The 26,553-nt window shown below is 39.7% G+C and overlaps 2 protein-coding genes across 10 annotated transcripts in view; one reads left to right on the plus strand and one right to left on the minus strand.

The window, feature by feature from the left end:
* CDC27 (cell division cycle 27) overlaps positions 1-26,553 on the minus strand; it is an 803,505-nt gene that overhangs the window by 171,581 nt on the left and 605,371 nt on the right. The gene's annotated exons all lie outside the window — the stretch shown is intronic.
* The window catches only part of EFCAB13 (EF-hand calcium binding domain 13), a 168,352-nt gene continuing 147,462 nt past the window's right edge, over positions 5,664-26,553 (plus strand). For 6 of the 9 annotated variants that reach the window (XM_049637547.1, XM_049637551.1, XM_049637553.1 and 3 more), the window contains exons 1-4: positions 6,177-8,208; positions 13,138-13,247; positions 17,795-17,955; positions 25,561-25,675. In XM_049637547.1, coding sequence (XP_049493504.1) covers positions 13,218-13,247; positions 17,795-17,955; positions 25,561-25,675 — 306 coding nt within the window. In that variant the 5' untranslated portion in view covers positions 6,177-8,208; positions 13,138-13,217. Of the gene's footprint in view, positions 5,746-6,176; positions 8,209-13,137; positions 13,248-17,794; positions 17,956-25,560; positions 25,676-26,553 lie in introns of those variants that run through there. The other 3 variants (XM_049637548.1, XM_049637549.1, XM_049637554.1) reach the window with 3 other exon arrangements.

The raw sequence follows: 26,553 nt of genomic DNA on the forward strand, positions 1-26,553 counted from the left end.
TCTTTTAATTGGGGATTTTTTAGGAACTTGTGCAATCTCAATAGAACAGACTGTCAGTTTGGCCTAGGTTTTGTTTGCAGGAGGCATAAATCAGTACAATAAAGGCTTGATGGCAGATTATTGACAGGATCATTTAAATGCCCAGCTTTAGGGGGAAAAATGCCCAACTTTTATTTAAGGAATTGGGTCTCAAAATGTGGTTTGAGGACCAGCAGCCTCCATATCACCTGGGAAGTTGTTAGGAATAAAAATGCACAGGCCACGCCCCAGGGCTACTAACTCAGAAAATCTGAGATGGGGCCGGGCCCAGTGTTCTGTTTCAGCAAAGCCCTCCCTGTGATTCTGCTGCTTACTCAAGTTTGAGAACCACTGACTTAAGAAGTCACTTACCTGTCCTTCTGGCTTACTAAGTTTGCAGTTAAATCATCTCAGTTACTAAAAGATTATGAATATAGCTTGGCGGGTATATTAAGAGAACCAAATATCTACCCACACAAAATGAAAATCCACTTTTGATCCATTTTCCAAATTAAGTGATCAGAGGCTTCTGGTTCCCTCACAGCCACAAATTCCCATGAAAAACTAAAAGAAGTACTAGATCAAAATCACAGGGAAAGAAACCCAACTAACAGGATACTTGGCAGGCATCTAAGAAAACCTTTAATTCACAGGAGATGGGATGAATATCGAAATTATTAGCATTATCACTTTATAGGGTAAGACTCTAGAATTTGCAACTTCACTTTTTGCTATTTAAAATGTATTGAGCATTGACAGTGTGGGGTTGAAGTACTTTATGGCACACTCATCATCTTTGCCTTTGGGTCTTACATTCCTTAAATAACGTGCATTTTTAAAAAACATGACAGTGCATGACGTCATAAAAGGATTATGTGAACACACACTGAGACCTTTTATGGTGAAATTTTGTAGGTACACTGTGTTTTATTTACTTCATGGTAACTGATGACTACATATCTGGGTAAAATGGAGGACTTTATGTGAAAATGAAATGAAAAGCTATATATCAAATCATATTTGTAATCCCCTAACTCTTGGCCTGTGTGGTCTGAACTCTATAGTGACAGCCATGTAATGACCACTGGGATCAATTACAAGCAAGTTGCCTTGGAATTATAGTGCAACTATAATTTTCATTTTTCACACTGATGTAAGGAAACAGTAACATGCTGTGCAAGAAAACCATTTAATGCTTGTTGAAAAATAATTTCTATTTGGTTTTGTAACATATTTCTTGAAATATCTATTTCTGATAGTTTGTAGTTTGACTAAAGCACACAGGCAGTTTTAAATGCTTGTGATTGGGGTTATCTATATTGTTAAATTTTAAGGGGCGCCTGGATGGCCCAGTCGGTTAAGTGTCCGACTCTTGGTTTTGGCTTAGGTCATGATCTCACGGTTTGTGAGTTTGAGCCCCACATTGGGCTCTGTGCTGATGGTGCAGAGCCTGCTTGGGATTCTCTCTCTCCCCCTCTCTCTCTCTGCCCCTCCCCCACTTGCTCTCTTTCACAAAAATAAACTTAAAAAAATTTTTTAAAAATCCACTTAATGAGACTATCCAAGAATAGTTAGCATGTGAAAAGAAAATTATAGGTCAGTTAACATGATTGTGTTCCTTGCGATTGCTGCCATAGTGCTGTCTCTCTAAACTTTTGCACAGAGAAGACATTTTCCATCAGCTGTGTATTTTCTGACAATACACGGGAGAATGCTCACAGAATAGAAGCATTTAGAAAGCAACATTTAGGAGATTTAACAGCCTTCAGGCAAAATCTCCACAGTAAATTGTTCTTTATCAGTGTCCCTGAAAAGAGCTTTGTAAGAAAAAAAAAATTTCGCAATTCATTGTGGGTTTTTTTTTTTTTTTTTTCTATTAGTTGGGTTTTCCTGTGACTCATACAATTGGCATGATTTCTTTGGAGAGATCACAGTGCTGGGTGTGTAAATATCATTCGGTGGCCAATGAAGAGATTGGTTAGGAAAAATGTTAATGGATCTATGCTCAACTTTGCTTCTCCTGACCCTTATAATCCCCCATTGTGACAGAGGTTGCTAATTGTGCCCCCCTATGTGTTTTCCTCTTCTCACATAAAGTCAGATCTCCTAATTTCCAGTTGGACACATGGCTGCCTGGAATAGATACTATGTCTCCAAGCTTCTTGCGCAGCTAGGCTGCCCTGTCCATCTTGTAGACAGATGTGAATGGAAGAGGTTCATACCACTTCCATCGCGTGCCATTTAAGAAGGGAGCATGCCTCCCCTCTCCCCTTCCTTCTTCAGGTAGGCTGACTGTAGAGATAATAGCTAGAACTTAAGCAGACCTCACGGATCAGGATGGGACCTGAGGGATTGTGGTAGTTATCTATTGCTGCATAATAAATTACCCCACGATTTAGCAGCTTAAAACCACAAACACGATCTTGCAGTTTTTGCGGCATGTTAGCTGGCTTCTCCCAAAGTGCGGAAGCCAAGAGAGAGCCAGGAGGAAGCTGCAATATCTCTTGTGACGTAGTTTTGTACGTGTCATGTCAGCATTTCCACCATACTCTATTCGTTGTTAAGTAGCCCGCTACAACTAGTCCACATTCAAGAAGCGTGGACCAGATGCCACTTTTTTTAAAAATTGTTTTAAATGTTTACGCTTTGAGAGAGAGAGACAGAGACAGAGTATGAGTGGGGAAGGGGCAGAAAGAGAGAGAGGGAGACACAGAATCTGAAGCAGGCTCCAGGCTCTGAGCTGTCAGCACAGAGCCCGACGCGGGGCTAGAACTCATGAACCTAGATGCCACTTCTTGAAGGTATGAGCGCCGTGGTAGATAAAATTGTTGCCCCTGCCCATCCCCCTCTCCCAAAGGCACCCATGTTCTAATCCCCAGAACCAGCGAATATGTTACCTGGCATGGAATAAAGAATTTTGCTGATGTAATTAAGGGCAGAAACAGGGAAATTTCATGGATTATGTGAATAGCCTTAATACAATCATAAGGGGGTCAGAGTGAGAATAGGAAATGTAATGATGGAAACAGGTCAGTGTGAGGTTGCCACGAGTCAAGGGATGCAGAAGCCTCTAGAAGCAGGAAAAAGTAAGGAATAGATTTTCCCTTAGAGCCTCCAGAAATGCAGCCTTTGTAAGGCCAATTTTGGACTTCTGACCTCCAGAAATGTAATACATTGTTGTTGAAGTTTGTGGTAAGTTGTTACAGTAACAAGAAACTAATACACCAAAGAACTTGTGGACATAGTTCAAAACTGCCACAGTCCACCCTCTGGTCACTACTTATTCCTAGTTCCCTCACTTGCAACAAGTGCTCCCCCTTCCCAAGGACCCCCCGGTCTTATCTCATTATAGCATTCATTGGAAGTCCAGAGTCTTGTCCTCTAAATAGGTCCTGGGGCAGAGGAGTCTTCTTGGATATAGTTCCTTACATTTGGCTACTTGAGTATAGTGCCTCTTAATCTGAAGTCCTGTGAACTAAAGGAAAAAGCTATATGCTCTCTTCCTGCAACAACCAATTAAAATGGCAGGACAGATAGGGAGGCATTCCAGTTTCAAGGGGCAGAAAACAGGTTTGCAGAAGCCCCCCAGTCCATAGCAGTTCTGAAAGTCACTTGGGTATAGGCTGGCAGTTCCATATGAAAGGCCTGGGAATAATTCTCCATGGATTTTCATTCTATCTTCTAGGCTTTTGGTTTTACCCTTTAAGCCATCTTTATTCCATTAAAGGTAGCATATATTTACATGGAAATAGTTTTCTCAGCCTGCTTCCTGCTTATAGAGCTTGAGGGTCCAAAGACCTCTTTCCTTTTCATGCTCTGACTCCTTCAGCCCAAGCTGGCAGTGTTTCTGACAATTACAATACTCTTTAAAAAAAATTATGAATCTCCTGCAAATCTTAATTGGGTTTCAGTCCCATAAAATAAAAGCCCTACCCATAAATATCTTTGAGCTAAATCTTTTGCTACCTCGGGCTTCTGCAGAAGGACAAAAGCCTTAAGCTTCTTAGAAGCCATATTATTTGAATGAGAGGATCCAAGAAGCATAACCTTAAAATCTTTTGACAGTCTTTTGCCTGTGATATCTCCCTTAAGCCACCACTGGAAAAAATGCCAGTGGAGCAGTAAAATAGAAGACTGTGTCCTTGCAACTATGGTTAGCAATATTCACCCTTGAGTGACCATCTCTGAACCTCTTGAATGTGAGAAATAAAATTCTATCTTGCTTAGGCCACTGTTATTTAGGGATTATCCTAACTACTATACTCTTGGTGCTATTTGGGGAGCGTCTCTGAAACTAATACAGTAACTCATCAATAGACTCAGTACTAACAAACTACAAGTGCTCAAGATTGTGAAGCGTCCACAATCTGGTGATCAGACAGACTGAAACCATTATAATCCTTACACGTTAGAAGTTGATGTCTTATGAATAGATGGAAAATGGGCTCAGCTCATTAACAGAGGTGGACTGTAAACAGTGTGTGTGGGTAGGTGGGGAAGTAGGGAATGGAGGGTGGGGTGTTTACAAAAATAAAAGACATGGTCTCAGCACTCATTACTTACAGACTGTTTAGGGAGATAAAACACGTACATGTTAAAATACTAAAGAATACTAAAAATACTAAAGAATACTAAAGAATGCCTACACAACAGGATTTGAGATATAAATGGGCACAAGTATCTCTGAAGTAATTAAATGTTTTAACATTTTTTGAGCACTGCATAAACATTTTTGAATTATCACAATTCTGAACGAATGAGAAAACTGAGGCTTAGAGAGCTTAGTTTGCCCCACTGCATACAGTAAATAATTAGGATAATTGACTCAATAATTGAATTTGCATAGATCCAGCTCTAAAGCCCACGCTGCTCACCACAACGTTAACAACGGAGAGCTCAGGTTGGCTCAATCAATGTGAATTTTACCTTTTTGAAAATCTACCTTTACACCTCAAATCATGAGCTTTAGGGGGAAAATATTTGCAAAACGCTCTCCGCTTGACAGAACATTTACGACTCTAGTGTAGCAAAAACCTTAAAAATGATTAATTTCACTGTCTTGGATTCGTACAACGTTTTAGCGACATAATATTTGGGGCAAGCCGTGAAAAATCGCTTTGTTGTCTTTTACCAGTAACATTTCATCTGCAGCACGCACACACACAAGAAATTGATCTTCGAAGAAACACAAAGCATCTCTTCCCAAAGTGAGCGTTAGTCCTCTGAAGGGCAGCCTGGAACAGATTTCAGCAAAGTGTCGGGACAAAGAGCTCTGCGCTGTTGTCCGGTACAGAGCGGTAGAAACCAAGAAGGATGGAATGTTTTCGAAGGCAGGGCGGGAAGTATTCAAAGGATGGATACAGGATAATCCTGAAAAGATGTCAGACTGGGGCGGGACACTGCACCAGGGAACGAAGACAGCTGCAGGAAGGGTAGGGAGTGCGGGATGGACGGCGAAATCCAGGTACCGGGAGGACAGCGCGCGGGGAGGAGCTCGCGTCTGGGCCGCCGAGCGGGGCCAGGTGAGGTCACAGGCCCTTGTGAGGTGGGGTGGAGCCGCGGGGCCGCAGCGCCGTCCAGTCGGCGCGGAGGCGGCGGCGAGCTCAGCCGCTCCCCGCTGCCCCGGAGCCCCTGCGCGGTGGTGGAGGCGGTGGCGGTGGCCGTGCCCTGGGTCCCGCGCTCTTCCAGCGCGGGCCTCTCAGTGGGCGGAGCGTCGGCCTCGGTCAGGTGACCTGGGGGCGGGGCTTCGTCGCGTGGGGGCCCGGGAAGGCGGCGCAGCGAGAGCGCCGGGCTACGCGGGGGGCTGAGCGGCCTGCAGCTAGGACCTTCGGATCCCGTTGGGCTAGGGCCTCGGCCCGTGAGGCGGGAGGAGGGGGACACCCTTGGGAGCCCGAGGGGGTTCACGGTGGGACCCCCCCCGCCCCCCGGGGGGACACAGGTGGAGAGGCAAGACTTGCCGAGGAGCGTGCCACCCGGTGCGAGGGACAAAGTAGAACAATTACGGAGATGGACGAAGGTTCCAGAAGGGGCAGCGATGTGACTGGGCGGGTCGGGCACTAAAGGGGCAGACGCGGCTGGATCCCGTGGTGCCTCGGAAATGGTGGTGGTTCTAGAAGGGTGGAGGTCATGGTGGCTGGGACGCTTCCCTGCTTCTTGAGCAAACCCTCAGACCTCTAGTAGAGCACTTGTTTTCATCTGGTGAGTGGTTTAACGTGTTCACAGGTCTACTCACTTTCTTCGCCAGAAGGCTAAACGAGCAGGGCCTGTTGGAATGTTCCACAGCACAGGTTCTTCCATGAAGTGGAAGTTCAGTCAGTATTGTTAAAGGTGGCAGTTGGGGGTGGTGCCGGTCATGTGTGAACGTTAAGGGCAACAGGTGCGGTGAAGAGGTGTCTGCAGTTGCTGTTAATGGACGTTTGCGGTCATCGCTGCAAGGGAAGTGAGGGAGGAAGTGAGGGGGCGGTTTGGAAGGGAACCCAAATGGAAAGAGTAGAAAGTACTTTGCAGAAGTGGTGGGTGATGGGAGGGAAGCAGATGTGGAGGTGGTGGTAACTCAGCAAGTGAGAAAGTGCAGTTGTGAAAGCGCAGTGCAAACATCAGAGCGCTAAAAACAAAATAAAGTTAGATTCTCCATATTTCTGCCTAGCTGTGCCTCTGGGTTTACTAAGCAGCAGTGTAAATTTAGTGAAAGTATCCCTGGATTTGGGAGTCAGGGACCTGAATTTTGCTACTATTTTGTGTACGTTGTGTGAGCAAATCACAATCTTTCTGTGTATCAGCTTCCTTATATATAATTAAGGTATTAGACCAGAAAGATTTCTTTTTTTTAAATGTTTGTTTATTTTTGAGAGAGAGAGTACAAGTGCGGCAGGGGCAGAGAGAGAGGAAGACACAGAATCTGCAGCAGCCCCCAGACTCTGAATTGTCAGCACAGAGCCCGATGTGGGGCTCGAAACCCCCCGCGCCGTAAGATCATGAGCTGAGCTGAAGTCAGAAGCTTAACCCACTGAGCCACTCAGGCACCCCTGACCAGAAAGATTTCTGAAATCATCCTAGCTCTGTTGTGGATTCTATGATTTCATGTAACAATAAGCACTCCTCCCCGACTTCATTTACGGCTTTTAAAGTTTGTTTATTTGAATTTCAATATAGTTAACATAAAGTGTTAGTTTTAGGTGTACAATATTCAGCAATTGTATACATTACTTAGTGCTCATCATAAGTGTACTCTTAATCCCTTCAGCTATTTGACCCATTCTCCACCCACCTCCCCTCTTGTAACCATTAGTTTATTTTCTATAGTTAAGAGTGTTTCTTGGTTTGTCCCTTTTTTTCCCTTTGTTTCATAACATATGAGTGAAATCTTGTGGTATTTGTCTTTTCTGACACATTTCACTTAGCATTATACTGTCTAGCTCCATCCGTGCTGTTGCAAATGGTAAGATTATTCATTCTTTTTTATGGCTGAGTAATATTCCAATGTGTGTGCATGTGTGTGTGTGTGTGTGTGTATGTATACCACCCCTTTATCCATTCATCTATCAATGGATAGATGGGCTGCTAACACTTGAGCTGCTTCCAAAATTTGGCTATTGTAGATAATGCTGCAGTAAACATAGGGGTGCATATAGTTTTAAAAAAAATTTAATGTTTATTTTTGAGAGAGAGAGACTGAGCGCAAGCAGGGGAGGGGCAGAGAGAAAGGGAGACACAGAATCTGAAGCAGGCTCCAGGGTCTGAGCTGTCAGTACAGAGACCAATCAATGTGGAGCTTGAACCCACAAACCACGAGACCATGACCTGAACCAAATTGGTTGCTTAACTGACTGAGCCGCCCAGGTACCCCCATATATCTTTTTGAATTACTGTTTTTGTATTCTTTCGGTAAATATCGAATCGTCTGATACTGGATCATATGGTAATTCTACTTTTAACTTTTTAAGGAACCTCCATACTGTTTTCCATAGTGGCTGCACCAACTTGCATTCCCACCAACAGTGCACAAGGATTCCTTTTTCTCTATATCCTCACTAACATTTGTTTCTTGTGTTTTTGAATTTAGCCATTCTGACAGGTGTGATGTGATATCTCATTGTGCTTTTGATCTGTATTTCCCTGATGATGAGTGATGTTGAGCATCTTTTCATGTGTCTGTTGGCCATCTGTATGTCTTCCTCCCCTAATTTTAATGTATGTATTAAATTATAAAATTTTGAAAATTCTATACTCTGCCAAGGAATGGAAAACCCTTTAATAATAATATGATAGTTTGATCTACATGGGGACTGAATCAGTCATGATACTTTAAAAAATACTTGTGATGTATCAGACGGTTTTGAATTTCCTTCTTTTTGGGAGTTTTTGATGAATCAGATAGTGACCACCGAGATGTAAGGGAAAATGAGAAAAGACTGTGTATCTGGGAATGTGGTGGGCAGAACATACGTATGGCTGGTGGTGGTGGTTTTCTCTCTCGCTCTCCTAGTACTACCGGGACTAGAGGGTGAGTAGATGACCCCTTCTTGATTCTCATAGGTGCTTCCAGACATTTCTTCGTTCCATTTTCAAAATGCTCAGTTTTGCATCTCGCGTTATCAGATTATACCACCCACTGCCACTCCTTGTTGCTTTAGTTAAATTTCAGCTCCTGGCTTTCTGCTGCTCTAACTGTACTCCTGTCATGATTCTTATGACTTTAGCATTCATGTAGATGATCCTTCCAGTACTCTGATCTCTCAGTTCCTGTCTTCCTACAATTATTTAACCTTTCCTCAGTCACTTGTTCCCTTTTTCGTATTCTCAGTATGAAAAATTAATTCTCAATTAATTTATTATTGCTAATTTCTTACTGTGCCTTATTTGGAAATTAAACTTTATTGTAGGTATTTGTGTTTAGGTAAAAACAATATATTCTGGGTTTGGTACTCTGTAGTTTGAGGCTTCCATCGGGGATCTGTGAACAGGTCTCCATGCATAAGGTGGGGGAATACTGTGTGTGCCATTCTCCAACCATCACATTCCTGTCTTTCAGGCTCACTCTGACTCTAATAATCCTTGGACCCCACCAGGATCTTCAGTCTACCTTTTTTTTTTTTTTTTTTTTAGATGTCACTCACCGTCTCTCATACTTATTTCCCCCCCCCCCCACCTACTCCGTTTGTTACATGGTCGATAATTAAAACCATTCCCTTGCATTGCCCCCCAGTTTCCTTATCACATTTTCAGTTCATTTTACTTTCTTGGCTAAATCATAATCTTAGATTAAATCTAGATCTCTGCATTGAACACAGCTAGAGAAAAAAACCACAACCATGCTTCCTGGTTTCACTTTAAATTCACTGTCCTTTCCTCAAGGGACCCTTGAGGCTGCCCAGCAACTTTATCAGGTACCCCTGGGCTATTAATTCTCCCATTCTCCTAGATGACTGTTCTATAACAATACCTTTGTCCTCAAACCTCTAGCATCTTCTCTCACATCCTTGTTCTCAGTTGATTATGCTGCTTCCTGCTTCACTAAGAAAACTAAAGCAATCGAGAGCAGCTGGCTGGCTCAGTCAGTAAAGCATATGAGTCTTGATCTCAGGGTTGTGGAGCCTACTTAAAAGCATATATATATATATGAAATAATAAAAGCTTATCTATATATCAAATAATAAAAGAGAACTCAGCAATCAGATGATTTCCATCTTAAAATAAAAGTTTATATATATAATATAGATATTAAATAATAAAAGAAAACTCACAGCAATCAGATGATTTTCACAAGCCTCTACAACCACATCTACTTACTTGGTCTTCATGTAATTAAGCCCAATTACTCTGTCATGTCTCCTATTATTGTAAGTATATTCTCAGCTAAGGACAGACCCTGCCCTTGTGCCCTAAATCTCATCTCCTTTATCCTACTTGAGAATATTGTTTCAGTAATTCTCCCCTCCAGTGTGATCAATTTTTGCTTCTCTACTAGATTATTCTAATCAGCGTATGAACATGCCTTTATTTTCCCCCATCTTCAACCCTCGTAACCCCTTTGCCCCTGAGCTGCTACCTCATTTCTTTTCCCCTTTAAAGCATACTCTTTGAAAGAGTCCTCTCTTCTGTTTGTCTCTGTTTTCTCTCCTCCGTTCTCTCTTGAACTCACTCCAAGGACATTATTTCCTTACCATACTACCCAAATGGCTCCTCTTGGGGTCGTTGGTGTCCTCCATGTTGGAAAACCTAATCAGCCATTCAGTACTCCTCTCACTTCACCTGTTGGCAGTGTTTGTCACAGCTGATTACTCATTCTTCTTTTTTTTTTTGAAATTTATTTTGAGAGAGAGAGAGAGAGGGCAGGGTAGGGGCAGAGAGAGAGGGAAAGAGAGAATCCCAAGCAGGCTCTGCACTGTCAGTGCAGAGCCTGATGAGGGGCTGGACCTCATGAACCTTGAGATCATGACCTGAGCTGAAATCAAGAGTCAGACCCTTAGGGGCGCCTGTGTGGCTCGGTCGGTTGGGCACCCGACTTCGGTTCAGGTCACGATCTCACGGTCTGTGAGTTTGAGCCCCGCGTCGGGCTCTGTGCTGACAGCTCAGAGCCTGGAGCCTGTTTCAGATTCTGTGTCTCCCTCTCTCTCTGCTCCTCCCCAGTTCATGCTCTATCTCTCTCTGTCTCAAAAATAAATAAAAAGGTTAAAAAAAATTAAAAAAAAAAAAAAAAAAAGAGAGTCAGACCCTTAACCAACTGAACCACCCAGGCAATTACTCATTCTTCTTTTGGAGTACTTTTTTCCACTTGGCTTTTAGGAATCTAGCCCCACCTGGTTATCCTCTTTGTGACGACTAGAGTGATCCTTTCAGAAAGGACTTTACATCATGTCATCTCCCTTCTCAAAACGGTCTCACGGCTTCCCATCTCAGAGCACAAGCCAAAGTTTTTACAATGATTTAAGGGCCCTCTATTTCTGCCCCCCTTCCTTGACCCCTCTGATCCCCACTTCTTTCACTTTGCTTTTTCTGTTTCAGCTTTATGGGCTTTCCCACTGTTCCTTGAACAGTGAAGCTCCTTCTTACTTCTGAGCCTAGGTACTTGCTTTTCTCTGGCTGAAATGCTGTCCCCTAAGATATTCATTGGCTTCCTACTTTCATTCCTTCAGATCTGTATGCACAAGTCTCCCTCTCAGTAAGGTCTTTCTTGGCTACCTTATCTGTTCCCTGCTTCTCTTCCTTAACATCGTACTTCACTTTTTTCCCTACTTTACATTTTTTTCCCCTTTAGTACTTATCACAGATTAACATACTACATATTTTTCTTATTTATCTATTTTATTGTCTCTCCTTGACTAGGATGTAAGCTCCATGAGGAGCTGGATAAATAAACAGGATTTATTTTTTCCTGTTTTTTCACTGCTGTATCCCTGTTGTCTCTGTTTTCAGCCTGGAGGAGAGCTTAGTACATAGTAAGCATGCAGTATATATGTGTTGAATTCATGGATGGAGAGACGAACGGATAGATTGGACAAGAGAAATACAAGTTCATTTCTCTTGGTTTGTCCTTGCAAGTTCATATATGTATCATAGGATTGAAAGACTCGAGACATCTTTTGTCAGATTTATGGGGAAGGGACTTCCTGTACTATTTTTTCTCTTAGCTTGGAGAGGGTTATGTAGTATTTGATTCATCCAGCAGATTAAAACCAGTCAACTTTTTGATAGGTCAAAAAATTATGAAACAATTCCTCCTTTCATGGTTTTTTTAAATAAATTAGGTACTTTGATAACTTAAGAAGCTGTTGGTGAGTAAGCGCCATAAGGAAGACATGCCTTCTTTCCTTTCCTTTCCTTTCCTTTCTTTCTTCCCTCCTCCCTCTCTTCCCCCTCCTTTCTTTCTTTTCTTCCTTTGTTTTATACATATAGCATTGTGCTTGTTATTGTGAGAAATAATTCAAAGAATGATAAGATACCAATCCATTCTTTCAGTCCATCCATGAAATATAAGTTATAGTTGATATAGGAGATGTATATGTGGCAAATAAAAATAAAAGGCAAATGATTAATGCCAGTTGAATAGTGAAGACAGTAACAATGGTGGAGACCATACTATACCAAATAGTTGCTAAGTAAAGATTGAGCTCATTAGAGAAGACCTCGAAGAGGTTACATCGAGTGGGTTGCTGGGGAAATCTGCATAGCCACCTAATGTCTTCTGAGATGGCTATTTGTCACAAGGTTTCATTTGATTTTTAACATGGTTTGAATTCCAGGAATGTTGGACATACCACATTCAGCAGTAATTAGTATAACATTTCAGAAGTAAGTGATTTTAAAGTCCTATCTCTGTTAAGAATATTAATACTTGCAGTAAAACTTCATGGTATGAAAATGACCCTGAAAATTGTAACAATGTAATATAACTAGCAATGTAATAAATAGCACATCCACTGTAACTCAGATATAAGTAAAAAAAACCTGTGAAAATGCGAGGAATTTTGAAAATTGGTTGGTATGTGATGTGGAAGTCTTTGATTTAAAACAGGCTAAGGCATCTTTTGTTTACAATAGTATTTTTTTGAGAGGCGATGTTATAGGGTGCTGAAGACCATGGCTCTTGAGTTAGGCTGTCTGACTTCAAATTCTGACTCCGCTATTTGTTGGCGGTTTAATCTTGGACAACTTGATCTGAGTCTTTATTTTCCTCATCTGTAAAATAAAGATAATGATAATTCCTTAAAAAAATATCTGTAAGGAATAAATGAAATAATTTATGTTAAAGTGTTCATCATAATGTCTAGTATATAGTAAGCATTTAATAACATTGGGAATTGCTGCTATGTTAGTAGTTCTGTTTCTCTGGGTTTATTTGAATAAATAAATATAACTGGATTTCTCTGCCTTTTATGTCATTTGTTTTGGATTTCTCTACTTCTTATACCACAAAAGGTAAAATTAAGGGACGGTGTGATCTCCTGCGAATTACAATCTACTAACTGCTTTTTCTAGTTTTTGTACACATATATGGCTAGGGGAATATCTATTTGGTAGTATACTGTGTTACATTACAGGGATAACTAGGTAGGTAAATGTAATTAAGTCTCTTAAGCAGGCATATGATTTTTTTCTTATCTTTTTTTTTTTTGGCAGGAAATCCTTTTGTGCTCATTCATACTTGTTCATCAAGACCTTTGAGTCCTCAAGGGCCAAATTTATCTCTAAACTGAAAAATGGAAAGTAAAGTACCTTTATTCTGCCAGGTATTTTTTTTCAAAAATAGTTTCTAGGGGCGCCTGGGTGGCGCAGTCGGTTAAGCGTCCGACTTCAGCCAGGTCACGATCTCGCGGTCCGTGAGTTCGAGCCCCGCGTCAGGCTCTGGGCTGATGGCTCGGAGCCTGGAGCCTGTTTCCGATTCTGTGTCTCCCTCTCTCTCTGCCCCTCCCCCGTTCATGCTCTGTCTCTCTCTGTCCCAAAAATAAATAAAAAACGTTGAAAAAAAATTAAAAAAAAAAAATAGTTTCTAAAGGCTGCTGCTGCTGCTTCTTCTTCTTCTTCTTCTTCTTTAAAAATAGTTTACATTAAAAAATTAGTTTATATTTATCTCACACCCATAATCAGTAAGCAGATTCATAGAGCAATATAATTATAGGATCTTTTAATAACTAAGGTGAGTTTTGAGTTCTTTTAGTGGGCATATAATGAACTTTCATGCCAGCAATATCAAGAGGTCTGTGGTGTATGTTGAGAGTATTTTGCGGGGTAGGGGACTGGGATAATTTTTTAGGAGAATAAAGGATTTAAACCTACATAAATGGTTGTAGGTAACATAATTAATGATGTGGGAGTCTAACCAGAAGGTAATCTAAAAGATACCAAGTGTCTCTAGCCTTCTCCCCTGTGATTCAGGAGATGTTCTTATCCATTGGCCAGTATTGTGTCAAACAAAAAACAAACCCGGACTTAGTAAGGAGAGACTTTATTCGAAAGGATTATTCCAAGGGAGGAAAGGGACTATTTATTGAAATAGGAGAGGGAAGGCTGTGACCATAAGATCTTCAAGGAGCTCAAGGGCTAGGCAAAAATGGCTTTTCTTTCATGGAGAGGAGTCAACAAGGCTAGGAACTGGATTTGGGGAAGTGGGATGAAAGAGTGGCATGATGAGATAAACAGATCAGAGAATATTTTAGGGGCCTGGAGGAAGGAGGAAAGCTTAACCACATTTTGGCTAATAATCCTTTTGTTCTAATTAATCAGTGGGGTTAAAACAGTTTAGCAAATCATTTCATAGAGCAAAGAAAAGGAATTTTGAAGATATTTGGCCTTGTCATAGGTAAACAAGGGTGGCATCTGTGAGTTTTATCTAAAGCTTATGGGGGAGAAGGGTGATTCCTTGCAGCAAGCCATTTTTCAGAACACAAAAGGGTGAAGGGATTCCTTTAATCTTCACTGTTTTCCAGGAGCACAAGGCTCAGGAAAAATTCAACATTGTCAACTGAGAGTCTTAACCTTTTAAATATATGCTTTCAATGGATCTGGTGCTACCATATGACATGTACCTATACTGTAATCCGAAAGAAATAAAAAAAAATGTTTTTAACGTTTATTTATTTATTTTGAGAGAGAGCACATGTGCACTAGAGAGAACATGAGTGGGAGAGGGGCAGAGAGAAGTAGAGAGAGGATCCCAAGCAGGCTCTGTGCTGTCAGCAGACAGCGTGGTGTGAGGCTGGATCTCACAAACTGTGAGATCATGACCTGAGCTGAAATCAAAAGTTAGGGGCACCTGGGCAGCTCAGTCGGTTAAGCATCCATCTTTGGTTCAGATCATGATCTCATGGTTCTTGGGTTCAAGCCCCACGACGGGCTATGTGCTGACAGCTCAGAGCCTGGAGCCTGCTTTGGATTCTGTGTCTTCCTCTCTCTCTGCCTCTCTCCCACTCATCTGTGTCTCTTTTTCTCTCAAAAATAAATAAACATTAAAAAAATTAAAAACAAAAGTCAGATGTTTAACCAACTGAGCCACTCAGGCGCCCCCCCACCCCCGCAAAAAAAAAACAAAAAACAATTTCAAGGCTTCTTGCTAAGTGCCAAGAAGTGTGATATGTCTACTAACCTGTTCCACTTTTTTATACCTAATAGTTGATTGTATCCTCATGAGCTGATTTGGAAGAGCTGATTCTTAAAAGTTAAAATAATTAACAGCATTAATATATCATACCAGTTTGTCTTCCTTAGGCTGTGTAGTTTATACTTCATAGACGGTTCACCTTTAACCACAGAATTTCAGAGATTATTTTCTTCCTTTTCTGTATCATCAAAGTTTCTGTTCACTATTTGACTGCTTCTGTTCATCTGGTCTTTGATAACAGGTTTTTGTGCCTCTCTGTCTTTTTAGATCTTCCTCCTTTTATTTTCCTGGTTTCTGTTTTGAGTCATTTTTCTCAACATCTCTAGGAAACTTTTCATCATTCCTAATAAATATTAGGGCAGCAAATCAGATTGCCTTTTTGAAGCAGGTTGTTAAAGGTGTGCCTCTGTTGTAAGATGAATGTACGCAGACCCTAAAAGTCACTGAAATAGTTCCCTTAATTTACATTTTGTGTAGAGATAGAGATTCTCTAAACTCCCTTAGTGATCTGCTTTATACATGGCCTTTGTAATTTGTTCAGGGGTTAAAAACTAATATACCTTTGATCAGCTACATGCAGTCCTGTTGTTTTAAGCAAGCAGCCATTTTTTTTTTTTTTTAAGTTTCTTTATTTTTGAGAGAGAGAGAGAGAGAGAAAGTGAGGATGAACAGTGGAGGGGCAGAGAGAGAGAAGGAGAGAGAGAATCCCAAGCAGGCTCTGCACTGTCAGCAAAGAGCCCGATGCAGGGCTCGAACTCATGAACTGTGAGATCATGTCCTAAGCTGAAACCAAGAGCTGGATGCTTAACCCACTGAGCTACCCAGATGATCTGCAAACAGCCGCATTTCAAAAGAGTATATTTCTCACTTCATTCCTCTTTTTCTAAACATGTTCATTGCTCGTAGGCCCTAGTTCTTTTTTGGAGGGGGAGGTGTCTGTTTAGAAGAAATATAGCTGCTTTATTTTTTTTCTCGATAGACTTTTATTTTTTAGAGCAGTTTTAGATTCACAGCAAAGTTGAGTGGGGAGTTCCCATATACTCCCTGCCTCTATACATGTGCAGCCTCCTCCACTATCAACATCCTACACCACCGTGGTACATTTGTTACAATCAATAAACCTACACGGACATATCTTTATCACCCAAAGTCCATACTTTACATTGGGGTTGATTCAGTATTGTGCACTCTGTGAGTTTGGACAAATGTATAGTGACATGTAGCCATTATTATAGTATATAGAATAGTTTCACTGCCCTACGTATCTTCTGTGCTCTGCTTATTCGTTTTCTCCCTCCTCCACTGACTACCGCTGGTCTCTGTAGTCTTCATAGTTTAACCTATTCAGAATGTCGTATAGTTGGAATCATATAGTATGTAGCCTTTGCAGATGGGCTTATTTTACTTAGCAATATGTATTTAAGTTTCCTCCATGTCTTTTCATGGCTTGATAGTTCCTTTCTTTTTAGTGCCAGATAGTATTCCATTTTCTAGATGTACCACAGTTCATGTACTGAATCTACTGCCATTCATCTGCTGAAGGGCACTGTTTTTTTCCCCAAGTTTTGGCAATTCTGAATAAAGCTGTTTTAAACGTCTGTGTGCAGGTTTTTGTGTGGATATATGTTTTCTACTCCTTTGGTAAATACCAGTAAGGTGTAATTGCTGCAAAATATGGTATAAGTGTGTTTAGTACTGTCTTTCAAAGTGGTTGTACCATTTTGCATTCCCACCAGCAATGAATAAGAGTTCCTCTTGCTCCACATCCTTGCCAGCATTTGGTTTTGTCAGTATTTTGGATTTGGCCATTTTAACAGATGTGTAGTGGTATCTTGATGTTTTAATTTGCACTTTCCTATTGACATGATGTTGAGCAAATGATCTTTTCATTTGCTTGTTTGCCATCTGCACGTCTTCTTTGTTAAGATCTTTTGCCCATTTTTAAGTTGGGATGTGCTTTTTCTTATTGTTAAGAGTTCTTTGTATATATTTTTGAATATACAGAATAACAGTACTTTGAGTAAAGCCCATTATCAGATATGTCTTTTCTAAGTATTTACTCTCAGTCTGTGGCTTGTCTTCTCATCCTCTTGATAGTGGATGTAGAGAAGAGTTTTTATTTCTTTTTAATTATTTTTTTAAATTTTACTTTATATATTTTTAATTTGCATCCAAGTTAGTTAGCATATAGTGCAATAGTGATTTCAGGAGGAGACTCCTTAATGCCCCTTACCCATTTAACCCATCTCCCCTCCCACAACCCCTCCAGTAACCCTCTGTTTGTTCTCCATATTTAAGAGTCTCTTATGTTTCGTCCCCCTCCCTGTTTTTATATTATTTTCACTTCCCTTCCCTTATGTTCATGGAGAAGAGTTTTTAATTTAATGAAGTAAGTTTAAAGATGCCTTAAGAACTAGATTCCACAACCGTTAGGTATGTTCACGAATGCTCGGCATTTTATAGCTGCATAATGCACTAAGGATAGTTGGTGACATTTAGAACATGTACCTAATCTGAACTAATGCACTGATAATTAAATCCTTTTCAACAAAATTCTGTCTGGTAGCATCACTTTAGAGAAAATATTTATCTACAATGAATTATTTGACCCAGAAGTTCATACTGAACTTACCTGTGCAAAGAGAACATGGTTGACTGTGGCTCTTGGTTACTCCCCAGGCAGAAGAAAATAGCGATTTATCAGATGAAGGCTGTAATTCTCTTGCAACCAACTTGCCATCGAGACATATTGACAACAAGAAAGACATCAAGTTTTCTCAAATGACACAGAAGACAATTTCACATGAAATTAGGGGTTTGAGGCTAGAGCACAAAAAAAGGTAAGTTAAACTCTGAACTCACTTAATTGAATTATACTGCTGCAAGCTTGAGAGAACCAAAAATGTAGCTCCTATGTTCTCATAAGGTACTAAATGTGGAGGATCATGCATATTTGTGGCCTTTCTTTTGGTATAGTTTTAACTCCTAGGTAGCCATTCTTTTCATTTTTTTTCTCATTTCTCTCACAGCTATGTGGAAGCCTATAAGCCACCATGGGCTTCTAGTTATAGCAGAGCAATTATCCATATGCCTGCAAGTTTGTCTTTTTTGACAAAATAATGTATTTAAGTCTACAATGTGAAGATTTAATATATGTTTACATTGTGAAATGATTACCACCTTTTACTCATTTCACATATTTACCTTATTTACTTACTATGTTGGTGAGAACACTTAGGTTCTACTCTCTTAGCAAATTTCCATTGTGCAATATAATGTTATCAACTATAGCCATAATGTTATACATTAGGCCCACAGACCTTATTTATCTTTTAACTGAAAGTTTCTACCCTTTTACCAGCCTCTCCCTTTTCTTATTTCCCCCACCTCCATCCCCGGAAACCACCCTTCTACTCTCTGTTTCTATGAATTTGGCTTTTTTAGAGTCCACATATATATAAGATCATCCAGTATTTGCCTTTCTGTGTCTGACCTGTTTTACTTCACATGATGCCCTCAAGGTCCACCCATGTTGCATGGCTGGGTAGTATTCCTCTGTGTGTGTGTGTGTGTGTGTGTGTGTGTGTGTGTGTGTGTGTGATGACACATCTTTAGCCATTTATCTGTTGATTGACATTTATATTGTTTCCATACCTTGGCTGTTGTGAATAATGCTGTGATGAATATAGGAGTGCAGATATCTCTTTGAGAGTGTTTTCATTGCCTTCAGATATATAGCCAGAAATGGAATTGCAGGATCATATTGTAGTTATATTTTTAATTTTTTGAGGAAACTCCACATTGTTTTCCATAGTGGCTGCACCAATTTACATTCCCACCAGCAGTGCACAAGTGTTTCCTTTCCTCCACATTCTTGCCAATACTTGTTTCTTGCCTCCTTGAAAACAGCTATTCTAACAGGTATGAGATGATACGTCATTATGGTTTTGATTTGCATTTCCCTGATGATGAGCGATTGTGAGCCATTTCATGTACCTGTCGGCCATTTGTATGTCTTTTTTTGGAAAAATGTCTATTCAAGTCCTTTTAAAATTGGATTATTTATGTTATTGAGTTGTATGAATTCCTTGTATATTTGAATATTGACTCATCAGATATATGGTTTGCAAATATTTTCTCCCATTCTATAGATTCCCTTTTCATTTTGCTGATGGTTTCCTTTGCTGTCCAGAAACTTTTTAGTTTGATGTAGTCCCGCTTGTTAATTTTGGTTTTGTTGCCTTTGCTTTTTGTGTCAAATCCAAAACATTATTGTCCAATGTCTGAGAGCTTACTATGTTCTACAAGTGTTACTATTTCCTTTTCAAAATTGCTTTAGCTCTTTGAGGTCTCTTGTGATTCTATACAAATTTTAGGATTATTTATTCTACTTCTGTGCAAAAAATGCCAGTGGAATTTGGACAGGAATTGCATTTAATATATAAATCACTTTGGGTAGTATAAGACATTTTAAAAATATTAATTCTTCCAGTCCACAAACACAAAACATCCTGCCATTTATTTGTGTCTTCTTCAGTGTTTTTCATTAATGTTTTATGGTTTTCAGTGTACTCATCTTTCACCTCCTTGGTTAAATCTGTTTCTAAGTATTTTGTTTTTTGATGCTATTGTAAATGGGATTGTTTTCTTAATTTATCTTTCTGATAGTTTCTTGTTAGTGTATAGAAATACAACTGATTTTTGTCTATTGATTTTGTAATCTGTTTGACTTGGGTACAAATCAGAGGTTCCCATGACCCCTACTCAGGTTTAATTAATTGCTAGAGCATCTCACAGAACTCAGGGAAACATTTATGTTCAGCAGTTTATTAAAGGACATGACTGAGTATACAGAAGAATAGTCACATGAAGATATTCATTGGGTGAGGTTTGGGAGGGTCCCAAGCACAGGAGCTTCTGTCCCCATGGGGTTGGGATGTGTCACCCTCCTAGTCTGTGGATGTGTTCACCAACCTAGAAGTTCTCCAGAGAGGGGAAGGGGACTGGAAATGGAATTAATAATTGATCCTACCTACATGAATAAGCCTCCATAAAAATCTCAATAGTATAGGCCTATTCAGAGATCTTCCAGGTTGGTAAACACATCCACATACCAGGAGGCTGATGTCCTCCCAAATCCTTGGGGACAGAAGCTCCTGTGCTAAGATCCTGCCAGACATTGCCCTATGTGTCCCTTCATCTGGCTATTCACCTGTATCTTTTATCATATTTTAAAAAATAAACTGGTAAACATATGTAACTATTTTTCTAAGTTCTGTGAGCTCTTCTAGCAAATTAATCAAATCCAAGGAGGGTCTTTTGGGAGCCTCTCATTTATAGGTGATGAGTCCGAAGCACAGGTCACAATCTGGAGTTATGATTGGCACAAGTGGGGTGGGAGCAGTCTTGTGGGACTGATCCCTTAACCTGTGGAATCTGACAGTATATCCAGGTAGATAGTGTTAGAATTGAGGTAAATTGTAGGACCCAGTTGATGCCACACCCAGTTGGTGTGGCAGAGAATTGCTTGGTGGTGGGGAAGAATACCTCACACATCTGGTGTCAGAAGTGTTATGAGTGTGGTAGTCGTGGAGGAGTAAAGGAGAAACACAGAAGAAGAATGGGTTTTTCCCTATATTGTGGGGTATCACATTTACCTTTTTGCCTATGTTGAACCATCCTTGAATTCCAGAAGTAAATCCCACTAGATCATGGTCTATGATCCTCTTAATGTACAATTGAAATATTAGTATATTGTACTAATACTGTACAATATTAGTATTGTATTGTACTAATTAGTATTAATATTGTATTGTAATAATATTGTACTAATATAATGTACTGTTGAAATATTGCGTTGAGAATTTTTGCATCTATGTTTATCAGGGATATTGGACGGCAGATTTCTTTTCTTGTAGTGTCCTTGTCTGGTTTTGTTACCTGTAGTGTTGGCCTCATAAAACAAGTTTGGAAGTGTTCCCTCCTCTTCAGTTTTTGGGAAGAGTTTGAGAAGGATTGGTGTTAATTCTTAAATGTTTAGTAGAAATCACCAGTGAAGCCATCTTGGACTTTGTTGGGAGGTCTTTGATTACTGATTCAATCTCCTTACTAATAATTGGTCTGTTCACATTTTCTATGTCTTCATGATTCAGTCTTGTATGTTTCTAGAAATTTATAAATTTCTTTTAGGTTATCTAATTTGTTGGCATATAATTGTTCATAGTAATTTCTTATGAGCTTTAGTATTTCTGTTATCAGTTGAATGTCTCCTCTTTATTTCTGATTTTATTTGAGACTTTTCTTTTTTTCTTAGTCTAGTAAGATTTGTCAATTTTGATTATTTTTTCAAAAGACAAACTCTTAGCTTCTTTTATCTTTTCTATTGTCTTTTTAGTCTATATTTCTGAGCTTTGTTATTTCCTTCCTTCTGTTAACTTTGGGCTTAGTTCCTTTTTCCCTTCCAGTTCCTTGAGGTATAAAATTAAGTTGTTTATTCGAGATCTTTCTTTTTTCTTTTTTTTAAGTTTTATTTTTTAACGTTTATCCATTTTTGAGACACAGAGACAGAGTGTGAGTGGGGGAGGGGCAGAGAGAGAGGGAGACACAGAATCCAAAGCAGGCTCCAGGCTCTGTGCTATCAGCTGTCATGTGAGATCATGACCTGAGCCGATCGGACTCTCAACCAACTGAGCCACCCAGGTGCCCCTCTTTTTTCTTTATGTAGGTGTTTATCTCTATAAACATTTTTCTTAGAACAGCTTTTGCTGCATCCAATAAGTTTTGGTATATTGTGTTTTCATTTACTTTGTCTCCAGGTATTTTTTATTTCCCTTTTGATTTTCTCTTTGACCAACTGGTTGTTCAGGAACATATTGTTTAATTGCTACATATGTGATTTTTTTCATTTTTTTTCTTGTAATTGATTTCTTGTTTTATACCTTTGTGGTCACAGAAGATGTTTGATATGATTTCAGTCTTCTTAAGATTTTAAAGACTTGTTTTGTGGCCTAAAAAATTATCTATCCTGGAGAATGTTGCATGTGTGCTTGAGGAGAATGTATATGCTGCTGCTGTTGGATAGAATGCTCTCTATATGTCTGTTAGGTCCATTTGGTTTCCAGTATAGTTGAAGTTCAATGTTCTCCTTCATTTTTCTCTAGTTAGTCTATCTACTGTTGAAAGTGGGGGTATTTAAGTGTCCCTTACTATTGCTGCATTGCTGTCTATTTCTCCCTTCAGATCTGTTAGTATTTGTTTTATATGTTTAGATGCTCTAATATTGGATACATAAACACTGCAATTGCTATATCCTCTTGATTAATTCACCCCTTTATCATTATGTAATGATTCTTGTTTGTCTCTTGTTGTAATTTTTGGCTTAAAAACATACATTGAGGGACACATGAGTGGCTCAGTCGGTTGAGCGTCCGACTTTGGCTCAGGTCATGATCTCACAGCTCGTGGGTTTGAGCCCCGCATCAGGCTCTGTACTGACAGCTCAGAGCCTGGAGTCTGCTTCGGGTTCTGTGTCTCCCTGTCTTTCTGCCCCTAACCCACTTGCATTCTGTCTCTGTCTCTCTCAAAAATAAATAAACATTAAAAAAAAAACAACATACATTGATGGGAGCACCTGGGTGGCTCAGTCAGTTAAGCGTCCAACTTCAGCTCAGTTCATGCTCTCACGGTTCGTGAATTGGAGCTCCACATGGGGTTCTGTGCTGACAGCTCAGATTCAGATTCTGTGTCTCCCTCTCTCTCTCTGCCCCTCCCTCAATCATGCTCTGTCTCTCTCTCTCAAAAATAAACATTAAAAAAAACCACGTATTGAGGGGTGCCTGGGTGGCTCAGTTGGTTAAGTGACTGACGTTCGCTCAGGCCATGATCCCATGGTTCATGGGTTTGAGCCCCGTGTTGCTCTCTGTGCTGACAGCTCAGAGCCTAGATCCTGCTTTGGATTCAGTGTCTCCCTCTGTCTCTGCCCCTCCCCCGCTCACTCTCTGTGTGTCTCTCTCAAAAATAAACAAACATTAAAAAAATTAAAAAAGCAAAAAACAAAAAATATTTATTGAAATTTATCTTGTCTAATATGAATATAGCTAGATTTGCCCTCTTTTGGTTTCCATTTTCATGGAATATCTTTTTCCATCCCTTCACTTGCAGTCTATAAGTGTCCTTAAAGCTGCAGGGAGTCTCTAGGAGGCAGCAGATATTTGGGTCTTTTTTTTTTTTTTTCTTTTAATCTATTCAGCCACTCTGTCTTTTGATTGGAGAATTTAGTCCATTTACATTGAAGGTGATTATTGATAGGTATGGACTTACTGTTGCCATTTTGTTGCTTGTTTTCTGGCTTGGTTGCTTGTTTTCTTTGTTCCTTTCTTCCTCTTACTCTCTCCCTTTGTGATTTGATGATTTTCTCTAGTGATACACTTAAAATTATATTTTTTAACTTTTAAGTAATCTTTACAACCAATGTGGGGCTCAAACTTACAACCTCAAGATCAAGAATCACATGTTCCACTGACTGAGCCAGCCAGGTGCCCTTCTAGTGATATACTTTGATTCCTTTCTTTTTATCTTTTGTATATTTACTGTAGGTTTTTGCTTTGTGGTTACCATAAGGCTTATATAAAACATTGGGGCGCCTGGGTGGCTCAGTCGGTTAAGCGTCCGACTTCGGCTCGGGTCATGATCTCGCGGTCCGTGAGTTCGAAGTATTATTTTGTGAAATTACTTCAGTTCTCTCTCTTTGTATATGTGTACTACATCTCAATAGAAATGTATTTTATACTCTGGGTCGTAATCAAAAGAGTTAAAGTCATTCCCTTTGTGAGTGGAGGACTGCAGAGGAGACTAATAATAGGGCAGATTCAGGGGGGCTAAGAGCAAGGTAATGGCACTCTCAGGGCAGGAATTCATGGGATTAGATTTAAAGGGATAGAGAGTCAAAAGGGCAAGGTACCTGCTAAGGAAGGGCAGTGAGGTAGGTGCATGATAAAAATTACCTCTACATCACAATTTTGCTTGGGGCCAAATTCATCTGAAGATGTCATAGATTCAATCCATTCATTGTCCTTTGTATTACTTAAGTAGCCCTTGTATAGCAGGTTACTCTAAGAAGAAGGAGCCACTTCTGCTAAAGAGCTTTTAGTTTTGCTTTTAGTTCCTTTATAAGGAAGAATAAGGTATTTCTTATAAAATACTGAGTTATAGACCAATTGATGGGAGTTCTGAATAGGAACAAGCCTGTGGTTTGCATAGTGACTATCAAATTTATCTACACGTTAAAATCACCTGGCTATCTTTTTTAAGTTTTAATTTGAATTCCAGTTAACATATAGTATAATACTAGTTTTAGGTGTACAATTTAGTGGTTCAACACTTAATCTGTTGAAGTTAATCTGATCAAGTCTTTAAAATTCTACAACCATGGTGATATAATTAGCAAAATCCAGACTGTGGAAAATCTATAGTACAAATTGCCTGGCAATAGTGATAATGAGGATGATAAAAGACATGGAAAAAGAGCCTATAGATAAAAAAAAGAGATCTAAAAGACACATCAATCGACAAACTGTAATGGTGACCTTACTGAATCCTTATGCAGAGTGTTAATAAATTTTGACATTTATGAAACAATTGGAAATTTGAACACTGACCATGTTTGATGATACTAAGAAATTATTGTTAACTTTTAGGGTGTCATAATTGTGTTTTAAATGTGGTTTTTTAAAAGAAAAAACACCTTGGGGCACCTGGGTGGCTTATTAAGCGTCTGACTTCTGCTCAGGTCATGATCTCGCAGTTTGTGAGTTCGAGCCCTGCGTTGGGAGCCTGGGACCTGCTTCGGATTCTGTCTCTCTTTCTCTCTCTCTCTCTCTCTCTCTGCCCTTCCTCTGCTTGTGCGCTGCCTCTCTCACAAATAAACATTAAATTTTTTTTTTCAAAAATAAAAGAAAAAACACCTTGTAGAAATTAATATTAAAATTTTCACTCATGAAATAATATGATGTTGGAATTTGCTTCAAAATAATAAGAAACTGGAGTAGGGATATAGCTGAAATAGGATTGCCTATTATTGAAGCTGGGTGATGGGTACATGGGAAGATTGTCACATTATTCTTTTTCACGTCTATTTATTTTTGAGAGACAGAGACAGAGCATGAGTGGGGGAGGGACAGAGAGAGAGGGAGACACAGAATCTGAAGCAGGCTCCAGACCCTGAACTGTCAGCACAGAGCCCAATGCGGGGCTCCAACCCATGAACCATGAGATCATGATCTGAACCAAAGTCACTTAACCGACTGACCCACCCAGTCGCCCCAATCATCACATTAGTCTGTCTACTTTTGTATATGCTTGAAATTTTCTATAGGTAAAAGATGAAAAAAAGAAAAAGTAAGAAAAAAAGCAACTCAGGAATTATTCCAATTTTCTGTGCAATTTAGGTATGAAACATCAATATTCCTCTGTGGAGAAGAGAAATCCTCTGATTTTTCAGGAGAGAAAAAGTTCAGAAGAAAGAAAAGTTTACAAGTACAGTTGCATACTGAAAGAACTGAGGTACATATGATCTGAAAATGTTTTACTTTTGAGCATTGTTTTTAGCTTTCAAACATTCCATCACATTTTAGTCCAAGTATTGAAATGTCACATCAATCAAAATCATTTTTTTTTGAGAAGAGAGAGAGAGTGTGAGCAGGGGAAAGGGGCAGAGGGGCAGAGGAAAAGGGAGAGAGAGAATCCTAAGCAGGCTCCACACCCAGCCTGGAGCCTGACGTGGACTTGATCTCATGACCATGAGATCATGACCTTAACTGAAATTTGTGCAGACACTTAACCTACTGAGCCACCTAGGTACCCCTGAAATGTCACAATCTTAAATATTTCTTCTTCTTTCTCTTCCTTCCCCTGTTCCTCCTCTTTTTCTTCCTCCTCCTCCTCCTCCTTCTTTTTTTTTTTTTTTTTTACAAAAAATGTAACAAGGAACCCATTCAGAAGAATATGACATTTTCCCCTTCCTTCTCCATTAGATCTTTATTTTTATTACTATACTCTCTGTTAACACTTCTGCTGTTGTAACAGTGACCCTGAGCATTCCTTGGCTGTGGCAGCATAACTTTAATCTTGGCCCCCATCTTGCTCTATATATGGTCTTCTCCCCTGTGTTTATATCTCAAGTCTCCTTCCATTTTTATAAACACTTCATTGTATATCTCATCTTGAGATCCTTAACTTTGTTCCCTCTCCACAGACCTTTTATCCAAATAAAGTCACATATACAGGTTCCAAGGATTAGGACATGGACCTATCTTTTTGGGGCCACCATTCAGCCTGCTTCATTCACTATATGATGTACTTAGATATACTATCTCATCTGGGTAATTTCTCCCATCTGCTTTCTCGTTTATCTTTCTCCAGCTGAATATAATCTCTAGTTT

Source organism: Panthera uncia, chromosome E1 (genome assembly GCF_023721935.1).
Source record: "Panthera uncia isolate 11264 chromosome E1, Puncia_PCG_1.0, whole genome shotgun sequence".
Lineage (NCBI taxonomy): Eukaryota > Metazoa > Chordata > Mammalia > Carnivora > Felidae > Panthera > Panthera uncia.